Source organism: Mobula birostris, chromosome 13 (assembly GCF_030028105.1).
Source record: "Mobula birostris isolate sMobBir1 chromosome 13, sMobBir1.hap1, whole genome shotgun sequence".
Classification (NCBI taxonomy): Eukaryota; Metazoa; Chordata; class Chondrichthyes; order Myliobatiformes; family Myliobatidae; genus Mobula; species Mobula birostris.
Window position 1 is genome coordinate 69,710,790 of NC_092382.1, and position 18,187 is coordinate 69,728,976.

Below are 18,187 nucleotides of genomic sequence, written 5' to 3' on the forward strand. Positions count from 1 at the left end.
GTCCTCCACAGCCGTATTCGGCAATAATTTCACACAATTACCACTCGCCAGCAAAGAATTTCTCATTAATTCTGATGAGAGCAGGCACAATTCTATTCTAAGGATGTGCCCCCGGTCCAAAATTCCTGGATTATAGGATACATCTTTTATGTCCACTATATATCTGCCTTCCAATATTAGATGGGTTTCAATGGGATATATCCTATTCTCATAAACTCCTGCAGTAAAATTCTCCTTATTGGGTAACACTTCCATTCATGGAATCATTTTCGTGAATCTGCTCTGCAATGCTAGCACATCCATTTTTTTTCAGAGATTGAGTCCAGCCTGCTCAAGGACGCACTCAGACACATCATTGTGATGTCACCGCGGTCACAGGGTATTTCAGGTCCTTCAACATCCGACACACTGGGGCAACCCAGCCATAAGTGATCAAGCCCCAACTTGTGTCTGTCACATCCACAACCATGTCGAGGCTCGCTTTGATGCCGCTGTGCTATCCTGACGACATTCCTCTTCTGGGATCCTGAGATGCCCAAGCGTCTCTAGGCTGTAGTTCCAACATGACCACCAGTCTAGATGACTGACAGCAGCACTATGTCTGGCCTAAACAAGATCGAGCAAATGTGTTCAGGGAATCAGAGCCGTTTCCCTTGGTCGACACTCAAATGCCAGTCCTTTGGTGTTCTCAGAATGTTGGCAGAAGACATAGGTTGGATGTGAGCCTTAACCCTGCCTCAGTAAAAGCTTTGCTGGACGATGGTGTTTCGCCTGGGCGATGACTATGCGCAAGGTGTCTTCACTGTATTCAGCAGCTGATTGGCGGCAACGATACTCGCCCTGCCCCAGGGCTTTTGAGCAGCAGCTGAGGGTGTGCACCTCTTCCCTCAGCAAAGGGAACACGCAGGTGTTCCGGCCTTGGCCCAGCAGTCAAGTTTCGCTGGGCTTGTCAAGACGACATAGACCGACTGGATCAGGAACGTGATACGGTGAGGTTCAGCTCGCAAGATTTCCCACAACAAGATGTTGCACTCCATTACTTTGTCCCATCTTGTCCACGTATGCCGTCAATCTTGCTGGTATGTAGCTCCTCCTCAGCAGTTCGCACTTCTTCCTGGACCAACTGGCGCCTCGCTCTTCCTTGCACTTTATCAAAGCGAATTGTCGGGAAGCAGCCCAAGCCCGCCTGCCCTGCATCCCTCTGAGCTCACCAGCACCCAATGGCGCAGCGTGCTTCAGTTTGTTCAGTCGTATCCTCAGATCAATGCCAGTGTGTGAGACCTTCGGGTACCTGGGCTCGTTGTATTGCACCAATAACACCTCGCTCAGATTGTTCATGGGGAGTTTCAATCTGTTTTGCTTCCCGTAAAAGGCGATACTGGTTAGGTTCCGAAGCAAACATAACCGTCATCCTAGGTACCAGCTGATTTTTTTTCCCCGCTGTTGACAGTGGGCCATCAGAGACTAGCAGAGTCCAGTGAATCTGAGGGAGAATATCATGCTGGTAAATCCAGGCCTTGAATTTGTCTGGCAGCCGTGACTTAGCAACAGCAGTCAACCATTTATGCAGCTCTTCTCCGGCTGCTTTGATGGATGTGGATGCTTGAATGCTGTTTCTTCATTGGATGCTGAAGTTTTTCATTCATTTCTTCAATGAAAAACTTGGACCAGGTTTTTCACTGGCTTCTCATATAGCCTTAGAAATTGGGCGCCTTCCAGGTTAAAGCCGAAATTGTCAACTACCTTTCCTGTATTGAGTAATGAATTTTGATTTCTTAGGATTGAAGGTCATCCTTACCCAAGTGTGAGCTTCTCCAGACCCTGGAGGACCCGTCTGCATCCTGGCACTGACCTTGTTCTTACAGTCAGGTCATCCGTGAATGCACTTTCAGATGATTGACGGACACTAGATGTGACTATGTGGCCTGGGCCTCTGCTCTATACTTCTGCTGAGTTGGGCAACATGGTGGTCGCCAAGGGGAAGAGTATCACAGACATCCTGTTATGACCACCTTCTCAAGACGATGCCAACCAGTTGTGACTGTCCCAAAGCTGACTCATGGACTGCAATTGCTGTAGTAGTCCAGAAAGAGTTCCCTGTCCAAAATAGGACATAGTCGTTCTTGATGGCGACCTTAACCATCTTAGGCGGTATAGAATTACATGCATTTGTAGATACAGTCAGAGGATGGAAAGATCTCCCTTACCTTCTCATACTGCTTTGATCAATTGAGTGATCACGCCTAGATTTTCTAGGCACCAAGAAACCTATGCTAAACCCGCCCTTTTGCAATGTTGTGATTATTCTGGAGATATTCCGTTCGGCGTTGGGCAACAACACTGAAAAATACCTCCCTTCCACATTGAACAGTAAGATGATTCGAAATTGCTTGATGCTCTTGGTGTTCTCCTCCTTGGAAATTGAGTTACCTTCTGCGAATCTCCATTGGTAGGCCGTTCTCAGAATACTACGAATATGATCTGACCAGTGTTTTGTAAAGCTTGAAAATTACATCCTTGTTATTTCATTGTCTTCCCGAAATGAGTAATACAATTACACATACCTTCCTTACCACTGACAAAATCTACAAAGCAACATTTAGGAAATTCTTCATGAGGACCGCAGAGTAATTTTTCAGCTCTGATTTCTGAATTTTGTCCCCATTTAGAAAATGGTCTACCCCTTCATTCCTCTCCCCAATGTGCATAACCATACAATTTGCTAGACTGTATTCCATCTGCCACTCTTGTGTTGCCCACTCTCCGAATCTATCTGAGTACTCCTACAAGCTTTGCCACAAAGGCATCACTTTGGAGGGCAAATTTTCAGCCTAAATTAATTCTTGTGAAGCTGCAACCTAGCTTTTCAACTAAGATCCTGCACTAATAAATACAAGCAAGCAACATGGCTTCCTTGTCACCCTACCAGCCCTTGAATCCATTTTTTGGGGAAATATGAGCTTTGACCTCAAGATCTCTCTGCTCATTAACACCGTTCATGGTCTTGCCTTTAACAGTGCACTGTATGTTCACGTTCTAAGTTTAAATACTTCATATTTGACCAATTTAAACAACATGATTTCTGCAACATATCTGCAACCAATCTACACTGCACTGTTTCCATTAGTAGTCTTCTACACTCTTCACGATATCATCAATCTTTGCAAACTCCAATCAACATTTTATTTCGGGTATTTTATAAACAAAAATAAATCTGGATATGGCAAATCGCAGTGCACAGTGCTGCAGAACAGCACTTGTCAAAGAACTGCAGCCAGACTAAATCTCAATAACATCTGTCTTCTATGGGGAAGACAATTATAATTCCAAAAGGCCAATTCACCACAGTTCACAAGCATGTTAATTTTCTGCAGGATTGTCAAACGCCCAACTTGAAGTTTGGATGACGCTAATTGCCGTGCATAAAGCCTCCCTGCTTACTGCTTGCGCACCTCAAACATTCTCTCTTCTCCAACTCGCATTGAGCAGCAGATGCAAAGGCCTAAATGTATGTACCACAACTATCAATGACAATTGTAAGTCGGTATTTCTAAGACTACCGAATTGTCACCCACTTTGTTAAAATCGGCTCATAATAATAATAAATATAATAATAAGGTAAATCATATCTCTTACCTAAAGATAGTAGTAGTAGTAGCAGCACCTGAAGTAGTCCTTCAAAATATCATCCTATTAATTGTTTACAAACTATATATAAAATTGTAACATCATGTGATTAATTGGGAAATACAGCTTACTTAAATAAACTCAATATACTTGTTGAAGAGATGAAACGATGGCGTAAGCGCATGAAAGGATGTAAAGAGCATCTAGTAATGATCGATTCTGTAACCTATATCAATCCCTATAGAAAAGCAGAACTCTTTCATGTTGTTATATTGTTATCTTGACCACCATAAAGCATTTATTTCTGACCCACATTCATGGTTAAAAGAAGTTATATTATTATAGAATACATACATATAAGCTACACCCACTTCTTATGAACTTCCTACAACATCTGATGAAAAAGTGACGTACTCTAAACACACTATCTATTAACAACAAAAAATACAGCATTATCAAAATAAACAGAGAGAATTCTCAGGGTGATTCTCTAAGCCCACTATGGTCTTTCGCAGCTTGAATCCCACTCTCCAATTTACTGAATCGCATCAGTAAAATACATATATAATCCGTTACCAGTAAAGCTAACTCAAACAATGGAACTATTTTAGAAAGGTATCAACATCAACTTTGGACTAGATAAATGCAGAATATTCAATAGATTCTGAGGCGCCATTAAGGAGGCCACACATGCGAGCAGCTCGGTGGAGGTGATCAAATATTCCGGCTATAGACTGCTACAGTTGCAATATACAGCTAATGTTATGGACAACATAGGAAGTAAAATTGTTTTAAGGTGACTAAAAAATCTATCACTACTGAAAGCCCCAAAATTTCGGATAGCAGTCTCCAATCATAGAAAATAGATGCCATGCTGGATTTAATGTCTGGTTAAGGCTTCAAACTTCCACTACCGACTATTCTGCTGGCAAAACTTCAGTCTCTGATAAAGGAAATCGAAGATCTGAGCAAGATTGCTGTACCAGAGGGACATTCGGGTACGTTGTTGTTGTTGTTTTGGTTACACGGAGACTTGGATTTCCGGCTTGGAATCATCGGTACATTTTGTTGGCTTCACATTCGTCTCAATGAGCCGAACTGCTGAGTATTCAAAAGCAGAGGAGGAGCAGTGCACTTCATTATTAAGTCCCCGTGGTGAACAAACGTGGTGGTTTTATCTCACTCATGCTCACCCGATCTGGAACAGCAAGCGATCAAGCGTCGTCCATATTATCTGTCAGGGTGTTTTCAGCCATCATCTTGGTAGCAGTGTATATCCCACCTCTGGCCCGTGTCAAACTGGCTCTAAATGAGCTGATTTACGTAATCAGCAGGAAGGAAACAGCATACCCTGATGCTTTTCCTATCATTTTGGAGGATTTTAACCAGGCCAACTTCAAAAAGTCTCCAAACAATTATCACCAGCATGTGACCTGTGGAAACAGAGGAGCAAAGACACTGGAACACAGTTATACTACCATCAAGAGCAGTTACTGTGCCATCCTACGCCCACACTTTGGAAAGTCAGAACACCCGGCTGCACTTCTACTCACTGAGTACAGGCAGAGACTGAAGACCACAGCACCAGTAGAGACGGCCAAGTAGATATGGACAAGGGAGGCACAGGAGCGTTTGCTGGACTGTTTTGAGTCGGCGGGCTGGAATCGATTCAGAGATTTATCATTGACTCTATATGAGTACTCCTCAATTGTCACTAACTTCATTAAAACCTGTTTGGTTGTGTGTGTGTGTCTATCAGCACATACTGCAATTGCCCGAATCAAAAGGTATGGATCATACACGAATGAAAAGCCGGAGATAAACCAGGAGATTCGGAGTCTGCTGAGGACTAGATCTGTTGCATTCAGGATTTGCGAATCAGTAGGAGCCAGCTACGACTTACGATTGGCTATCTAAAGAGCAAAATAATAATTATGATTGACGCTGGAGGTGGAAGCGGATGCACGTCAACTCTGGCAGGTTTGCGGTCCATTACTTCCCCCAAAGCAACAGCTAACAACATGAACAACAGTGATGCTTCACTCCCAGACGAGCTCAACGATCTTCATGCATGCTTTGAAAGGGAAAATAGAACTATAGCTACGATAATTTCCTGTAGCATCAGCGACCCTATTATCTGTCTCGGAGGCTGACGTCAGAAAGTCGATCAAGAGGGTGAACCCTCACAAGCTGGCAGGCCAATCACCACAATAGGTCTACAGCTGATGTGATTTAATTGTCTCCTCTTGCTGCCCTGGGTCCCCTGATAATGCTAATACTTTTGTCAAACTGCTGTTTAAAACAATCATTCCTACAGGTGCATTCAAAAGCTCTAAAACATGAACTTCAGTATCTCCCACTGCAACTGGATGAACAACCTCCTCACTGGAAGACCACAGTCTGTGTGGATTGGAAAAAAAAGTCTGCACTTCGCTGTCAGTCAAAACTGGAGCACTTCAAAGACGTCTGCTTAGCCCACTGCACTTCTCCCTCTCCGAGCCTAAAGCGGTGTGGGTAGGCGAACCTCAAATATCATCTCTAAACTATTACTGGCAGAATTTGAGATAGTGACGATGATGCGTACAGGAAAGAAAGATATGAGCAGTGTCACAGCAGCAACCTTGAACATAACGTCAGTAAGGTCAAATAATTCTTTGTGGACTTCAGAAAGGATAAGACGAAGGAATACGCAATCGTCCTTCTAGATAAATCGAAAGTAGAAAGTCTGAACAACTTTAAGTTCCTGTGAGTCAGCTTCTGTGGGGATCTATCCTGGGCCCAGCATATCTAAATCTTACAAAGAAGGCATGACAGTGGCGGTTTTTCATTGGGAATTGGTGAGTTCTGGGGTGTCACCAAAGACACTAGAACATTTTTCTAAATGTACTGTGGAGAACATTCTAACTTGCTGCATCACCATCTGGTATTGGGAACTTGAGGGTGTGACTGCACAGGAACAAAATTGTTAACACAGACAGCTCCATCATGGGGATACACCTCCCCAGCATCCAGAACATCTTCAAGGAGCGATGCAAAAATCCATATCCACCAGAAAGTGTTCCCATCACTGAGGACATACCCTATTCTCAATGGTACCATCAGGGAGAAGGTACAGGATCTTGAAGGCACACATTACACGATTCAAGAACAGATTCCTATCCTGTGCCATCAGATTTCTGAAAGGGCATTGAGCCGATCAACACAGCCTCGCTTCTTTTATTTCTCTTTTTGCACTGCATATTAATTTAACTTTATATATTCTTACCATAATTTTACCATAGTTTTACTGTTATGTATTGCAATTTACAGCTGCTTCAGAACAATAAGTTTCACGAAGGAAACCCTTTCTGATGGAACCCTGACAAATGATTATCAGCTCATAACTCTGCTGCACCAGAGATCCCAACACACTAGACCGCTGTTAGACTACGATAAGGAAAGCCCATCGTTCCTCCCGAGACCACATTTTAGCAAGTCGGCTCACTTGGTTGTACACCTGCTACCTGCAAAACTCTAGAGATCAAGACAACTCAAGAGGCGGTCGGTGATGGGAGAGAAACGGTTACAGGATTGTCTTGAGTCAGTGAACATGGCCATTTTCAGGAGCTCATCTGATTACATGAACAACTACATTAGGGCCGTTAGGTAGACTTTATTGAAACAGTTACGGATGAATGTGCCCCCACGAAATTGTTCAGGGATTCCCCCAATCAGAAGCCCTGAATGAAAAATGAGATCCGAAATCCGCTTGAAGCCAGATCAGAGGCATTCAAGCCTAGAGATCAAAAATGCCACAAAGGTACAGGTATGATCTCCGGAATGCCATTTCTCGTGCGCAGTCAAGATTCCTGACTAGACTGGAATGAAAGAGCTTTGCTCGACATCTGTGGAAGGGTTTCAATGGCATAACCCACCTAGAAAGTTAAATCTTGCAACATAGTGGTCAGCAGAGCTTCGTTTTGAAGCCTTTCATGTTCGCCTTAATCACCAAAACAGTGAAAAACCATCGCGCACACCAATGTCTACTGAAGGTCCTTTGGTCTCGATATCTGAAGATGACGTGCGGGCTGCCTTCAAGAGAGTGAATCCAAGTAAAGCATCCGGTACGGACGGAATACCTTGTTGAGTGCTGAAGACCTGTACTGACCAACTGGCTGGTGTATTCACCAATATCTTCAACCTCTGGCTGCAGAAGTGTATTGTACCCCCCTGCTTCAAGCACGCTGATGCCGAAGAACGTGGTAGCTTGTCCAAATGACTACTGTCGAGTGGTGGTTACATCCACAGTGATGATGTGCTTTGAAAGACTGATGTTGAAGTATATCAGCTCCTAGCTAAGTGGTGACTTGCATACGCTTTAATTCACCTGTTGAAGCAACAGGTCTACAGCAGATACCTTCTCGTTTGTTCTTCACACAACCCTGGAATATTTGGTCAGAAAGAAATGCATACATCAGAATGTTCTTTATCGATTACAACTCGGCATTTAACACTATCATCTCCCCTAAACCTCTCAGTAAGCTCCAAGACCTGGGCCTCAATACCCCCTTATGTAACTGGATCCTGGACTTCCTCACTTGTAGACTCCAGTCAATGCTGATTAGCAAACACATCTCCACCACAATCTCTATCAGCACAGGAGCACTGCAGAGAAGTGTACTTAGCTCCCTGCTCTATTCGCATTGCTCCTATGTCTCTGTGTTCTGGGCTGTATCAAAGATGAATCACCATACTGGTGGGAGATTGAAAATTTGGCTGAGTTATTTTTTAATAACAACTATCTCTCAATAATACCGATAATATCTGTCAATAATACCAAGGAATTGATTGCAGACCCCATCAGAGGGAACCGGAGTCCTATGAGGCAGTAATCGCCTGTGGCTCAGAGGTGGAGACAGTCAGTAACTTTAAATTCCTGGGTGTCTCTACCTCAGAGGACCTGTCCTGGACACATCATATAAATATATTTCCAAAGAAAGCGCAACTGTGCGTGCGCTTCTTCAGGAGTATATGGAGATTCAGCATGTCATCGAATACCTTGGCAAACTTCTATCTTTCTTTTTCAATCTTTTTATTAGTTTCATAATAAACATACCATAATATTGATACAAAGTTATTGGGAATACATTGTTGCGGTTAACATAGTTAAATAGCCCAGTTGACACATGAGTGTTAAATCTCCCATCGTACAGGATACAGATGAGCAACATAAAACAAAAAAAAGTCTTAAAAAAAATCATGAAAAAAAACTAAATAAATAAATAAATAATATATCCCCCCCAAAAAAACTAACCTAAACAGTGTTAAACAACTAAACTAAGAAAAAAAAGACGGGGCTGTTATGAAACATCATTAAAAAAAAAGTAACCATTAGTGTCGTCGACTCCGTTCCTCTCAACATATATTACAAAAAAATGTCAAATTACATCATATGAAACTGTCGAATAAATGGCCTCCAAGTTTTTTTTCAAATTTAATAGAGGGATCATAAACAACACTTCTAATTTTTTTTTCCAAATTTAAACACAACATAGTTTGAGAGAACCAATGAAATGTGGTGGGAGGATTAATCTCTTTCCAGTTCAGCAAAATGGATCTTTGAGCCATTAATGTAAGAAATGCAATCATCCGACGAGCTGAAGAGGTTAAATTACTTGATTCTATTATTGGTAACCCAAAAATGACAGTAATAGGGTGAGGTTGTAAATCAATATTCAGAACAGTTGAGATAGTATCAAAATTATCTTTCAATATTTTTTCAACAAAGGACATGACCAAAACTTATGAGTTAGAGAAGCTATCTCGGAGTGACATCCATTGCATGTAGGATTTATATGAGAATAATAACAAGATAATTTATCCTTAGACATATGAGCCCTACTACTACTTTAAACTGTATCAATGCATGTTTAGCACATATAGAGAATGAATTAACTGATTGAAGAATTTTTTTCCCATTTTTCAAACTTCCATCGATGAGTGATTGAAACTGTATTGACTGGCTGCATTACGGTAATCTGTTCTTACCGTAATTTACAGTATTATTATTATGTACTACAAAATGCCGCTACTGCAGACCAAATACACTCTGTCTGACAGAACCCCTGCCCAATTATCCCCTGTGTGATTGAATGAAATATATCTCGAAATGGGTTAAATTGTGGGCAATGTGAAATTTTATGCTCCTTCAGCAGTAAAGCCAGAGAAATTAATTCAAGTATTAGAAATGTTTTCATAAGGTATAGACATGAACATTAAACATAAACAAAGGTTCAAAAGAGCTTGTGCAACAGAAAACAGAGCAGGATGATAACCCGTGGATGAATGTGAAATATATGGGTACATGAGTTATGAACAAGCACAAAAAATATATCAGAGGTGATGAAGGGAAAACATTCGAGAGAATACAACAAAAGCAATATATATTCTCGCCATACCCATATCAGATTAGATTAGTTTATGAGGACACACAGTCCTCTTTTACTGTCATTTAGTAATGCATGCATTAAGAAATGATAGAATATTTCCTCTGGTGAGATATCACAAAAACCCAGGAGAGACCAAGACTGAAAAATTAACAAAACGACATAATTATAACATATAGTTACAACAGTGCAACAATACCATAACTTGATGAAGAATAGTCCATGGCACAGTAAAAAAAAAAGTTCAAAGTTTCTCGGAAGTCCCACATCTCACACAGACAGGAGAAGGAAGAAAACTCTCCCTGCCATGCCCGACCACAGCCCAACTCTGAGTCGTCCAAAAACTTGGAGCTCTGAACAGCCCTCCGACACCGAGTACCGAGCACCATCTCTATCCGAACGCTTCAACCTCAGCCTCAGAAGTTTATTAACTTATACTTCTGGCATAAAAGCTTGTTTGGAAACTGATAAGGAAATTTACAAAGAAAAAAATAAGAACTGAAATGACAAACTATAAAATACTATGTACACTTGAACGCACTTAGATTAACACTCCCAAGGACAGAAAGAGAAAGTGGAATAACAGACATAAAACTTACACAAGTGCCAGATAAAACTTCTGAGGATATAATTTCATCAGCGAAAACAGGATTCGGCACTCCATACAAGTGTATGCAATTCTGATATTAACACAATAAACATAGCAGATATAAATCTATGAGTAAAAAAGATCAGAAATGCGCTGAACGAGAAGACAAAATTGAAGTACTCTGGAACACCAACAGGATATACATTGTCCCAATAGTAATATCTTCCACTGGCATCATGCCAAAGTGACTGCACAGTACGATTCAAGAATTAGGCCTATAAAACAATATTTATGCACGTCACAAAAAAAAAGTCCGGAAGTTCCGAGCAATTGAGAAATGAGTATTCATGTCCATGTTTGTACCTCAGGGTGAAGCAGCTGGAGCTGAGAAAAAATAAAAATAATACTATTTTATTTCTGGCGCACATTTCATACAGACGATATTGTTCAAACTACATCTCATTTGGATAGACTGCAAACTAGAAAATGAAAGACAAAACCATGTTAGCTTTAAGCAAGGTTCAATTAAAAAGATTCTGAGCTGTCGTTTTAAAGCGACAATTGAGTCTGTATTGCTTATACAGTACTTTCAAACCTCTTAGGTGTGTGTGTGTACCTTCGCATAAGACTCGTGTACTGTACTGTAACTTTAGGTTTTGAATTTTACCGTTTCAGGGCGTTGATCAGAAAAAAGCGGACCTGCTATTTATATTTTGGATTTATACTATATTGTCAACGCTGTTTCCCTGAACTTTTCTGCTCTGTGTTTCCTTGTACAATCTCAATGTATTGATGTAATGGAGTGATTGATATGGATAGCAGACAAAAATTATTTTCATTGTACCTTGGTACATGTGACAATAATAAATAAATTTACCGACTTACTGTCAATAATATAATACCCCACAACCCCTTTGCTCGACTAATCAGTATCAGTTGCCAAGACTTTACCACTCTCTCCCACAAACACACATCACTGAGACGTGTGTGGACTCTCCTAGTCATGACAATACCCTTTCATCTTTCCATCCTTCCTCCATCCCTGCAACTAAATTCTACCAATTATCTGACTTGTCCTTCCCATGTGTTATCGATAGAAACCTCCGTAAATCTCTCCACAGATGCTGCCCTTTTTGACTACTTCATACATATTCTGCTCCTGTTTTCATGCACTGAGCTGTGGACATCTGTGAATCCCAACTGTGCAGCTTTGCCAAAATACACGGAGTCTTGCTCTCAATCTTTCCACACCAGATCAAAAATAACATAAATCTATTAATGATGCAAGCAGTGCTTACAAAATGGTGACATGTTGTTGAAAAGGGAAACGTCCACAGCAGTGCAGGCGGGATTGCAATGGGATATCAGGGGGATGTTCACCTTCACAACGAATTAGTAGAAGACTATGAGGAATCGATATTTGCTGGGACATCCATCGCAGTTGTTTCAGGTGTCCCTGAAAATGTTATTTTCTGACCTAATATCCGTGGAAACATTGAATTAATTCATGTAATCTCAAACACAGAATGTTGAAATGCAGTTAGAAAGTTCTTTGCCAGAGTAGCCATTTAACATTTTGACTATGTCCTCTGTTCCCATGGAAGATGTTCAACAGAAACACAAAGAGACTCTGCGGGTGCAGACTGAAACATTCAGAGTGAACGCGATCCTGACGAGGGAGAAGATTTTCCAGCTGGTTGATCAATACGCTGAGCTCACGGTCATTTCCAGTGTTCGAGATCGGAGACTGGTAGACAATGAACTGCTGGCAAGAGGTAGAGATCAGGAGGAGTGGAGGGGGAAACATGTCCACAGAGAGATGGAAAAGATCCGGACTGATCAGTTATTCCAAAGCAGCTTTTCCCGGAGTAAATCCATATCTGGGTGTTCAACAGCGGTGGCCGGAGTTGCAGGAATCGGGAAAACAACAATGGTACAAAAGCTTGTCTATGACTGGGCCACAGGGAAAATATACCACAAATTCCAATTTGTCTTCAGTTTCAAATTCCGGGATTTAAACTCAATTAACTGCAGAATAAACCTGAGGGAATTGATTCTGCATCAGTATCCTTACTTTGGAAAGATCCTGAGAGAGGTCTTGAAAAATCCAAAGGGACTGCTGTTTATATTCGATGGTTTGGATGAATTCAAACACAGGATCGACTTCACTGACAGTCGAAGATACACTGAACCTCAGCACCAGTGCCCAGATCCCGAGTGGCGATGTGAAGTGTCTGACATTGTGTACAGTTTAATCCAGCACAAGCTGCTCCCAGGGTGTTCAGTGCTGGTGACCACCCGACCCACTGCGTTAGATTTATTGGAAAAGGCAGGGATCGGTATCTGGGCTGAAATCAAGGGATTTGTTGGTGAGGAAAGAAACAGATATTTCATGCGGCATTTTGAAGATCAGACGGTGGCAGCAGCTGTTTTCAAACACGTGGAGGAGAACGAGATCCTGTACACCATGAGCTACAGCCCCTCCTGCTGCGGTATCCTCGCTCTAGCACTGGGGCCCTTCTTCACAGAACGAGACATGGATCCGCACCAAGCTCCCAAGACCATTACCCAGCTGTATTGCTACTATATTTACAACATTCTGAAAAAGTACAGTGGTGAGATTGAAAACGCCCGTGATGTGTTGCTTAGAGTCGGTCAGTTGGCATTCACAGGAGTGTCCAGGAGGAAGACTGTGTTTATAGATGAAGATTTGATAACTAACAATCTGCTGCCTTCCCAATTCCTCTCTGGACTTCTAATGGAGCTTTTTGAGAGACAGGATTCTGCCGGGAGCGTGGTGTACACATTCCAACACATCGGCATCCAAGAGTTTATAGCTGCACTCGCAAAATTCCTGAATCCGTATCCCGGGGATATTCTGAAATTCCTCACGAAAGCCCACAACTCAACATATGGGCGATTTGAGGTGTTTCTTCGTTTTGCTGCTGGTCTCTCCGCCCCAATGACAGCTCACAGCCTGGTGGAGTTTCTGGGTCCATTTTCTCAGCAAACAACCAGCCGGGTGATTGACTGGGTGAAGGAAGAGGTTAAAAGCCAGAGTGGAAACACAGAGAGTGAAGCTGGTAAAAGGAGCCTCCTGACAACATTGCACTACCTGTTTGAGTCTCAGAATCGTAGACTGACTCGATCCACACTGAGATCTGTGCAAAAGTTTTCATTCAGTGAAATGCGTCTGACCCCGATTGACTGTGCAGTCCTGTCTCATCTCATTGGTATGTGTGGTGCAATAAAATACCTCGACCTCACTCGCTGCCAAATTCAGAGTGATGGAATTCAGCGTCTGGGACCTGGGCTGCACAAATGCAGGAAGTTGAGGTAACTTAATTTATGAGTCATTCTGAACAGTGTAACTGTTCCATTGTGTTGATTCAATGTAAAGGAATATGGGTAAAACTATAGTAAAACAAATTGTGAAGAATTGTGACAAATGGCCCAGGATCGTTCAGTAATTCTCCCGATGAGTGGGTTCTGTGGTTTCTTGTGATTGGTTGTTGGAGAATTCATCTGATCAGCGAAAAACGGCCGTTGGTTTCATGGTAGTAAATCACAGGAATAGTCATGTTTCTCGCTGCCTGTGACACATCAATTGACAACGTTCCTTCTCACTGTTACTCACACCCAGACCCACACTGACTGCAACAGCTTGTTCGGAGCTTCTTGCCTTCATTGTGAAGGGGAGCAAGATACTTCCCCAGTGAGAAAGAGAGATATACCTCTGTGAGAGAGACCTCTATCTTCCCCATCAGAACTGCCTGTAAGAAACACTCTTCCCCATCGACCTTCCTTCTGGGGGATCTCTCTTTACCATCCCACCTTCTATCGGGTCTCTCTTTCCCTTCCCCATCCTAGTGTGGGGTCTTGTTTACTCATCCCACTTCCTTCTGTGGGAGCTCTCCTCCCTATCGTCCTCCTCCTGTTAGGCCATTCTTCCCAGTCTTCCTATCTCGGATTGGATCTCCCTTCCCATCCCTAATGCTCCTGTAATGATCACTATTCATGGTCCATCTTCCTACTGTGTGGATCTATCTTCCCAATCCTCCTCCCTCTTGTGAGGTGCCTCTTCCCCATTTTCTTCCTCGTAAAAGAAGTCTGTTTCATAACCCCCTTCCTCCTGTTAGACTTTTTATTATCCCCCTCGCTCCGGTTAGATCTCTCTTCCTCACCCCCTTCTTTCTGTGGGATCTCTCTTCCCCATCCCCTTATGCATCATCCTCTTCTCCATGCTGCCTTCTTCTAGCGATCTGTCATACCCATCAACATTCTCCTGTCGAATTACATCGCCATGATTATGTGGGATCCCTCTTCCCCATCCCCCTTTTTCTGTGGGATCTCCCCACCTAACTTCTTGTGTGAGCTCTCTTCCCCATCTACCTTCCTTCTGTGGAATCTCACTTCTCCATCCCTCTTCCTCCTGTGTGATCTCTCAACCCAATCCCTATTCCTTTGGGATCTCTCTTTCCCATCCCCTTCCTCCTGTGCGACCTCTCATCCCCACTGCTCCTTTCCTCCTGTGGGGTCTCTTATCCCCATTCCCCTTGCACCTGCCGGATCTCTTTCTCATGCCCTCTTCCTCATGTGCAATCTCTGTTCCCATTCCTCCTTCTCCTTGGAAACCCCCTTTCCTATCCTGTTTTGTCCCGTGGGTTCTCTGTTCCACATCCATCGTTCTGCTGTCGGATCTCTCTGCCCCATTCTCCTTCATCATGTTGGATCTTCATCCCCATCACTTCCCTCCTGTGTGGATCTCCCTTCTTATTTAGTATCTTCTGTTAGGGTTCTCTTTCTCCATTACCCATGCACATTGTCTCACCTTTCACCCCTGATCCTCTGACCCTCTCAGTTGAGGGGAATAGGGAAGAGAATTCCCACAGGGTGAAGGGGAAATGCGGTAGACAGATCTGATATTGGGAATTGGGGTATTTACAGGTTTACACATATTAATGATCTGGAGATGGTCAGTCAGGAACATTGACGGTGAGGGAATTGACCAGTGATTTTCTGAGGGGTTTGGTGTTTCCTGAAGTGGCCGAGTGTTGAAATCCTCTTACACCCACGTTTCAATCACTTACTTCATCGACTTCTCTGATCATATTAGACTTGGGGAGAATACTCTGGGAGATCCAGGAGTGAAACTGCTGTCTGCAGCTCTGACCAACCGGGTGTGTAAAATACAGAAGTTGTGGTGAGTACCAAACTGTGGGAGATCGTGTTTCCAGTCATCATGTGTCAGTCACTGAACATGAATGTGATCAGTAATTATGTTACTGACAAACAATAGGTACTTTTGCCGTCTCTTGTCTTTCTGTGTCCTTCACCATCATTCTGTCTCATCTCCAGGCTGTACAATGTCGGTCTCAGAGATTCCGGTGCCGAAGAACTCGTCTCCGCTCTCAGTACAATCCAATCACTGAATGCACTGAACTTGAGCTTCAACTGGCTCACAGACCAATCTGTCCCCGCTCTCCGCCGTCTCGTACTGAACCTCCTGAGACTGGTGTGGATAGGGTGAGTGTTTCTGTTAATGCTCAATGTGATAAAATATCAGCAAAGCCGTGTGGTTTCTTCCGATATTTTTCTGTGACTGTTGCTAAAGAATTAACCCAGTTCCCCATTACTGACACTCTTGTGTAACCTGTTTATTCCCTCTTTATTCTTCAATCTGTTTCAGGCTTTGGAGAAATCAGTTCAGTGAGACCGGGAAGAAGGAACTGATGTCTCTGCAGGATTCCAGACCCGGACTGGCAGTGATGCTGTGAAAACTGAATGTGTCAACATCACCACTCGCGGAATGGGGACATTTTGGCTGATCTCATACTCCCCCAGCCATTTAACAGCCATCCATTTATTTAATGACGACCCTCCAGACTTAACTCATTAGATGCCGTCTCTTGGTTTCTTTGGAAGGGGGTGGGGCCTGTGGTTGTTGGATAATTACACAAACGGGAAGAGCCCAGGTAGGAGCTCAGCCTGGTCCACCAGTGTGCCGGGCTGGAAATATCCTGCAGAGAATTAGTTTGCTCACTTTGCTAAAGACAGTATATTCTGTAGTCTTTTACACTGAGAGGCCGAGAGATAATGTTGCAGCTATCTGAGACCCTGGTCAGACCCCACTTGGAGTACTGTGCTCAGTTCTGGTCGCCTCACTACAGGAAGGATGGGGAAGCCATAGAAAGGATGCAGAGGAGATTTACAAGGATGTTACCTGGATTGGGGAGCATGCCTTATGAGAATAGATTGAGTGAACTCGACCTTTTCTCCTTGGAGCGATGGAGGATGAGAGGTGACCTGATAGAGGTGTATAAGATGATGAGGGGCATTGATCGTGTGGATAGTCAGAGGCTTTTTTTTTCCCAGGGCTGAAATGGTTGCCACAAGGAGACACAAGTTTAAGGTGCTGGGGAGTAGGTACAGAGGAGATGTCAGGGGTAAGTTTTTTACACACAGAGTGGTGAGTGCTTGGAATGGGCTGCAGGCAACTGTGGTGGAGGCGGATACGATAGGGCCTTTTAAGAGACTTTTAGATAGGGACATGGAGCTTAGTAAAATAGAGGTCCATAAGTAAGCCTAGTAATTTCTAAGGTAGGGACATGTTCCGCACAACTCTGTGGTCCGAATTGTGCTGTAGATTTTCTGTGCTTCTATGCTTCTACGTTCATTTACAATGATGATAAATTGACAAAAGCCTCGGTGACCCTGGATCTGCAGTGTCCTCGGAGACTGCACTCAAGTGAGATTTTGTGGCCATCATTTCCCTGATGCAGAGTGATGGTGGTCGTTATCGCCTCTCAGTTAATTGTATGTGCCTGTGAGTGAATCGGGAGCAGATTATTTATTTTCGCACGTTAGCAGGTCACATGTTGTTGAGTTTACATTTGTCATGATGAAATCAATAAACTGCTGTAACATCCTTTCTTCACTTTGAATCTGAATCCTATTGGAGGAGAAACAGTGATCTGAAGTTACTGCTGACCCGCTCACCCTAATACAACAGTGGTCCAGAGATCCTTACACTGGCGTGGCAGCATTTCACTCCAAACTGAGGGTGATCAGTCAAAACTCGTCCCCCTCTTAACCCACACTCTCTCGTGCCTCTTCCTCACTCAGTCTCCTCGATCAACCAACACCTCCTCCCCATTCTGTCCTTACCCAAATCCTCGCGTTCCCCTCACTCTCACCCCACCTCTGCTCCCTCCCACACGTCACCCCCTCCCTCCTCATTCTGGCATCCGCGCACTCTTCTCGCTCACCGCTCCGGGTTTGCCACATTCTACCATACAAATGGACCCTTGCACTCCTTGCCCTCACCTCCAGCTCTCTCATGGCTCCACCGAGCGCCGTATTGACCCCGCTACGCTCGCAGTCTCCTTGTACCTGTCCCTGACATCTAACCTCCATGCACATTCTCTGACTTCTGTCCTCCCGCCCCCCCCCACTACTCGCTTCCAGACCCTAAACCCTTCCCGATCCTTTATTCATTCTGCTCCACAGATCTCGCAATGGTTTTCAATCTTTTCCCATTCCCCCA

General features: G+C 43.4%; 1 protein-coding gene across 2 annotated transcripts in view; it reads left to right on the plus strand.

Moving 5' to 3' along the window:
• Positions 1–17,573, plus strand: part of LOC140206938 (NACHT, LRR and PYD domains-containing protein 3-like) — a 91,608-nt gene extending 74,035 nt beyond the window's left edge. The window contains exons 7-10 of one of the 2 annotated variants that reach the window (XM_072275233.1): positions 12,246–13,977; positions 15,758–15,844; positions 16,000–16,167; positions 16,331–17,573. In XM_072275233.1, the coding sequence (XP_072131334.1) occupies positions 12,246–13,977; positions 15,758–15,844; positions 16,000–16,167; positions 16,331–16,418 (2,075 nt within the window). In that variant the 3' untranslated portion in view covers positions 16,419–17,573. The remainder of the gene's footprint in view (positions 1–12,245; positions 13,978–15,757; positions 15,845–15,999; positions 16,168–16,330) is intronic. The other variant, XM_072275235.1, reaches the window with a different exon arrangement.
• The last annotated feature ends 614 nt before the right edge of the window (positions 17,574–18,187 follow it).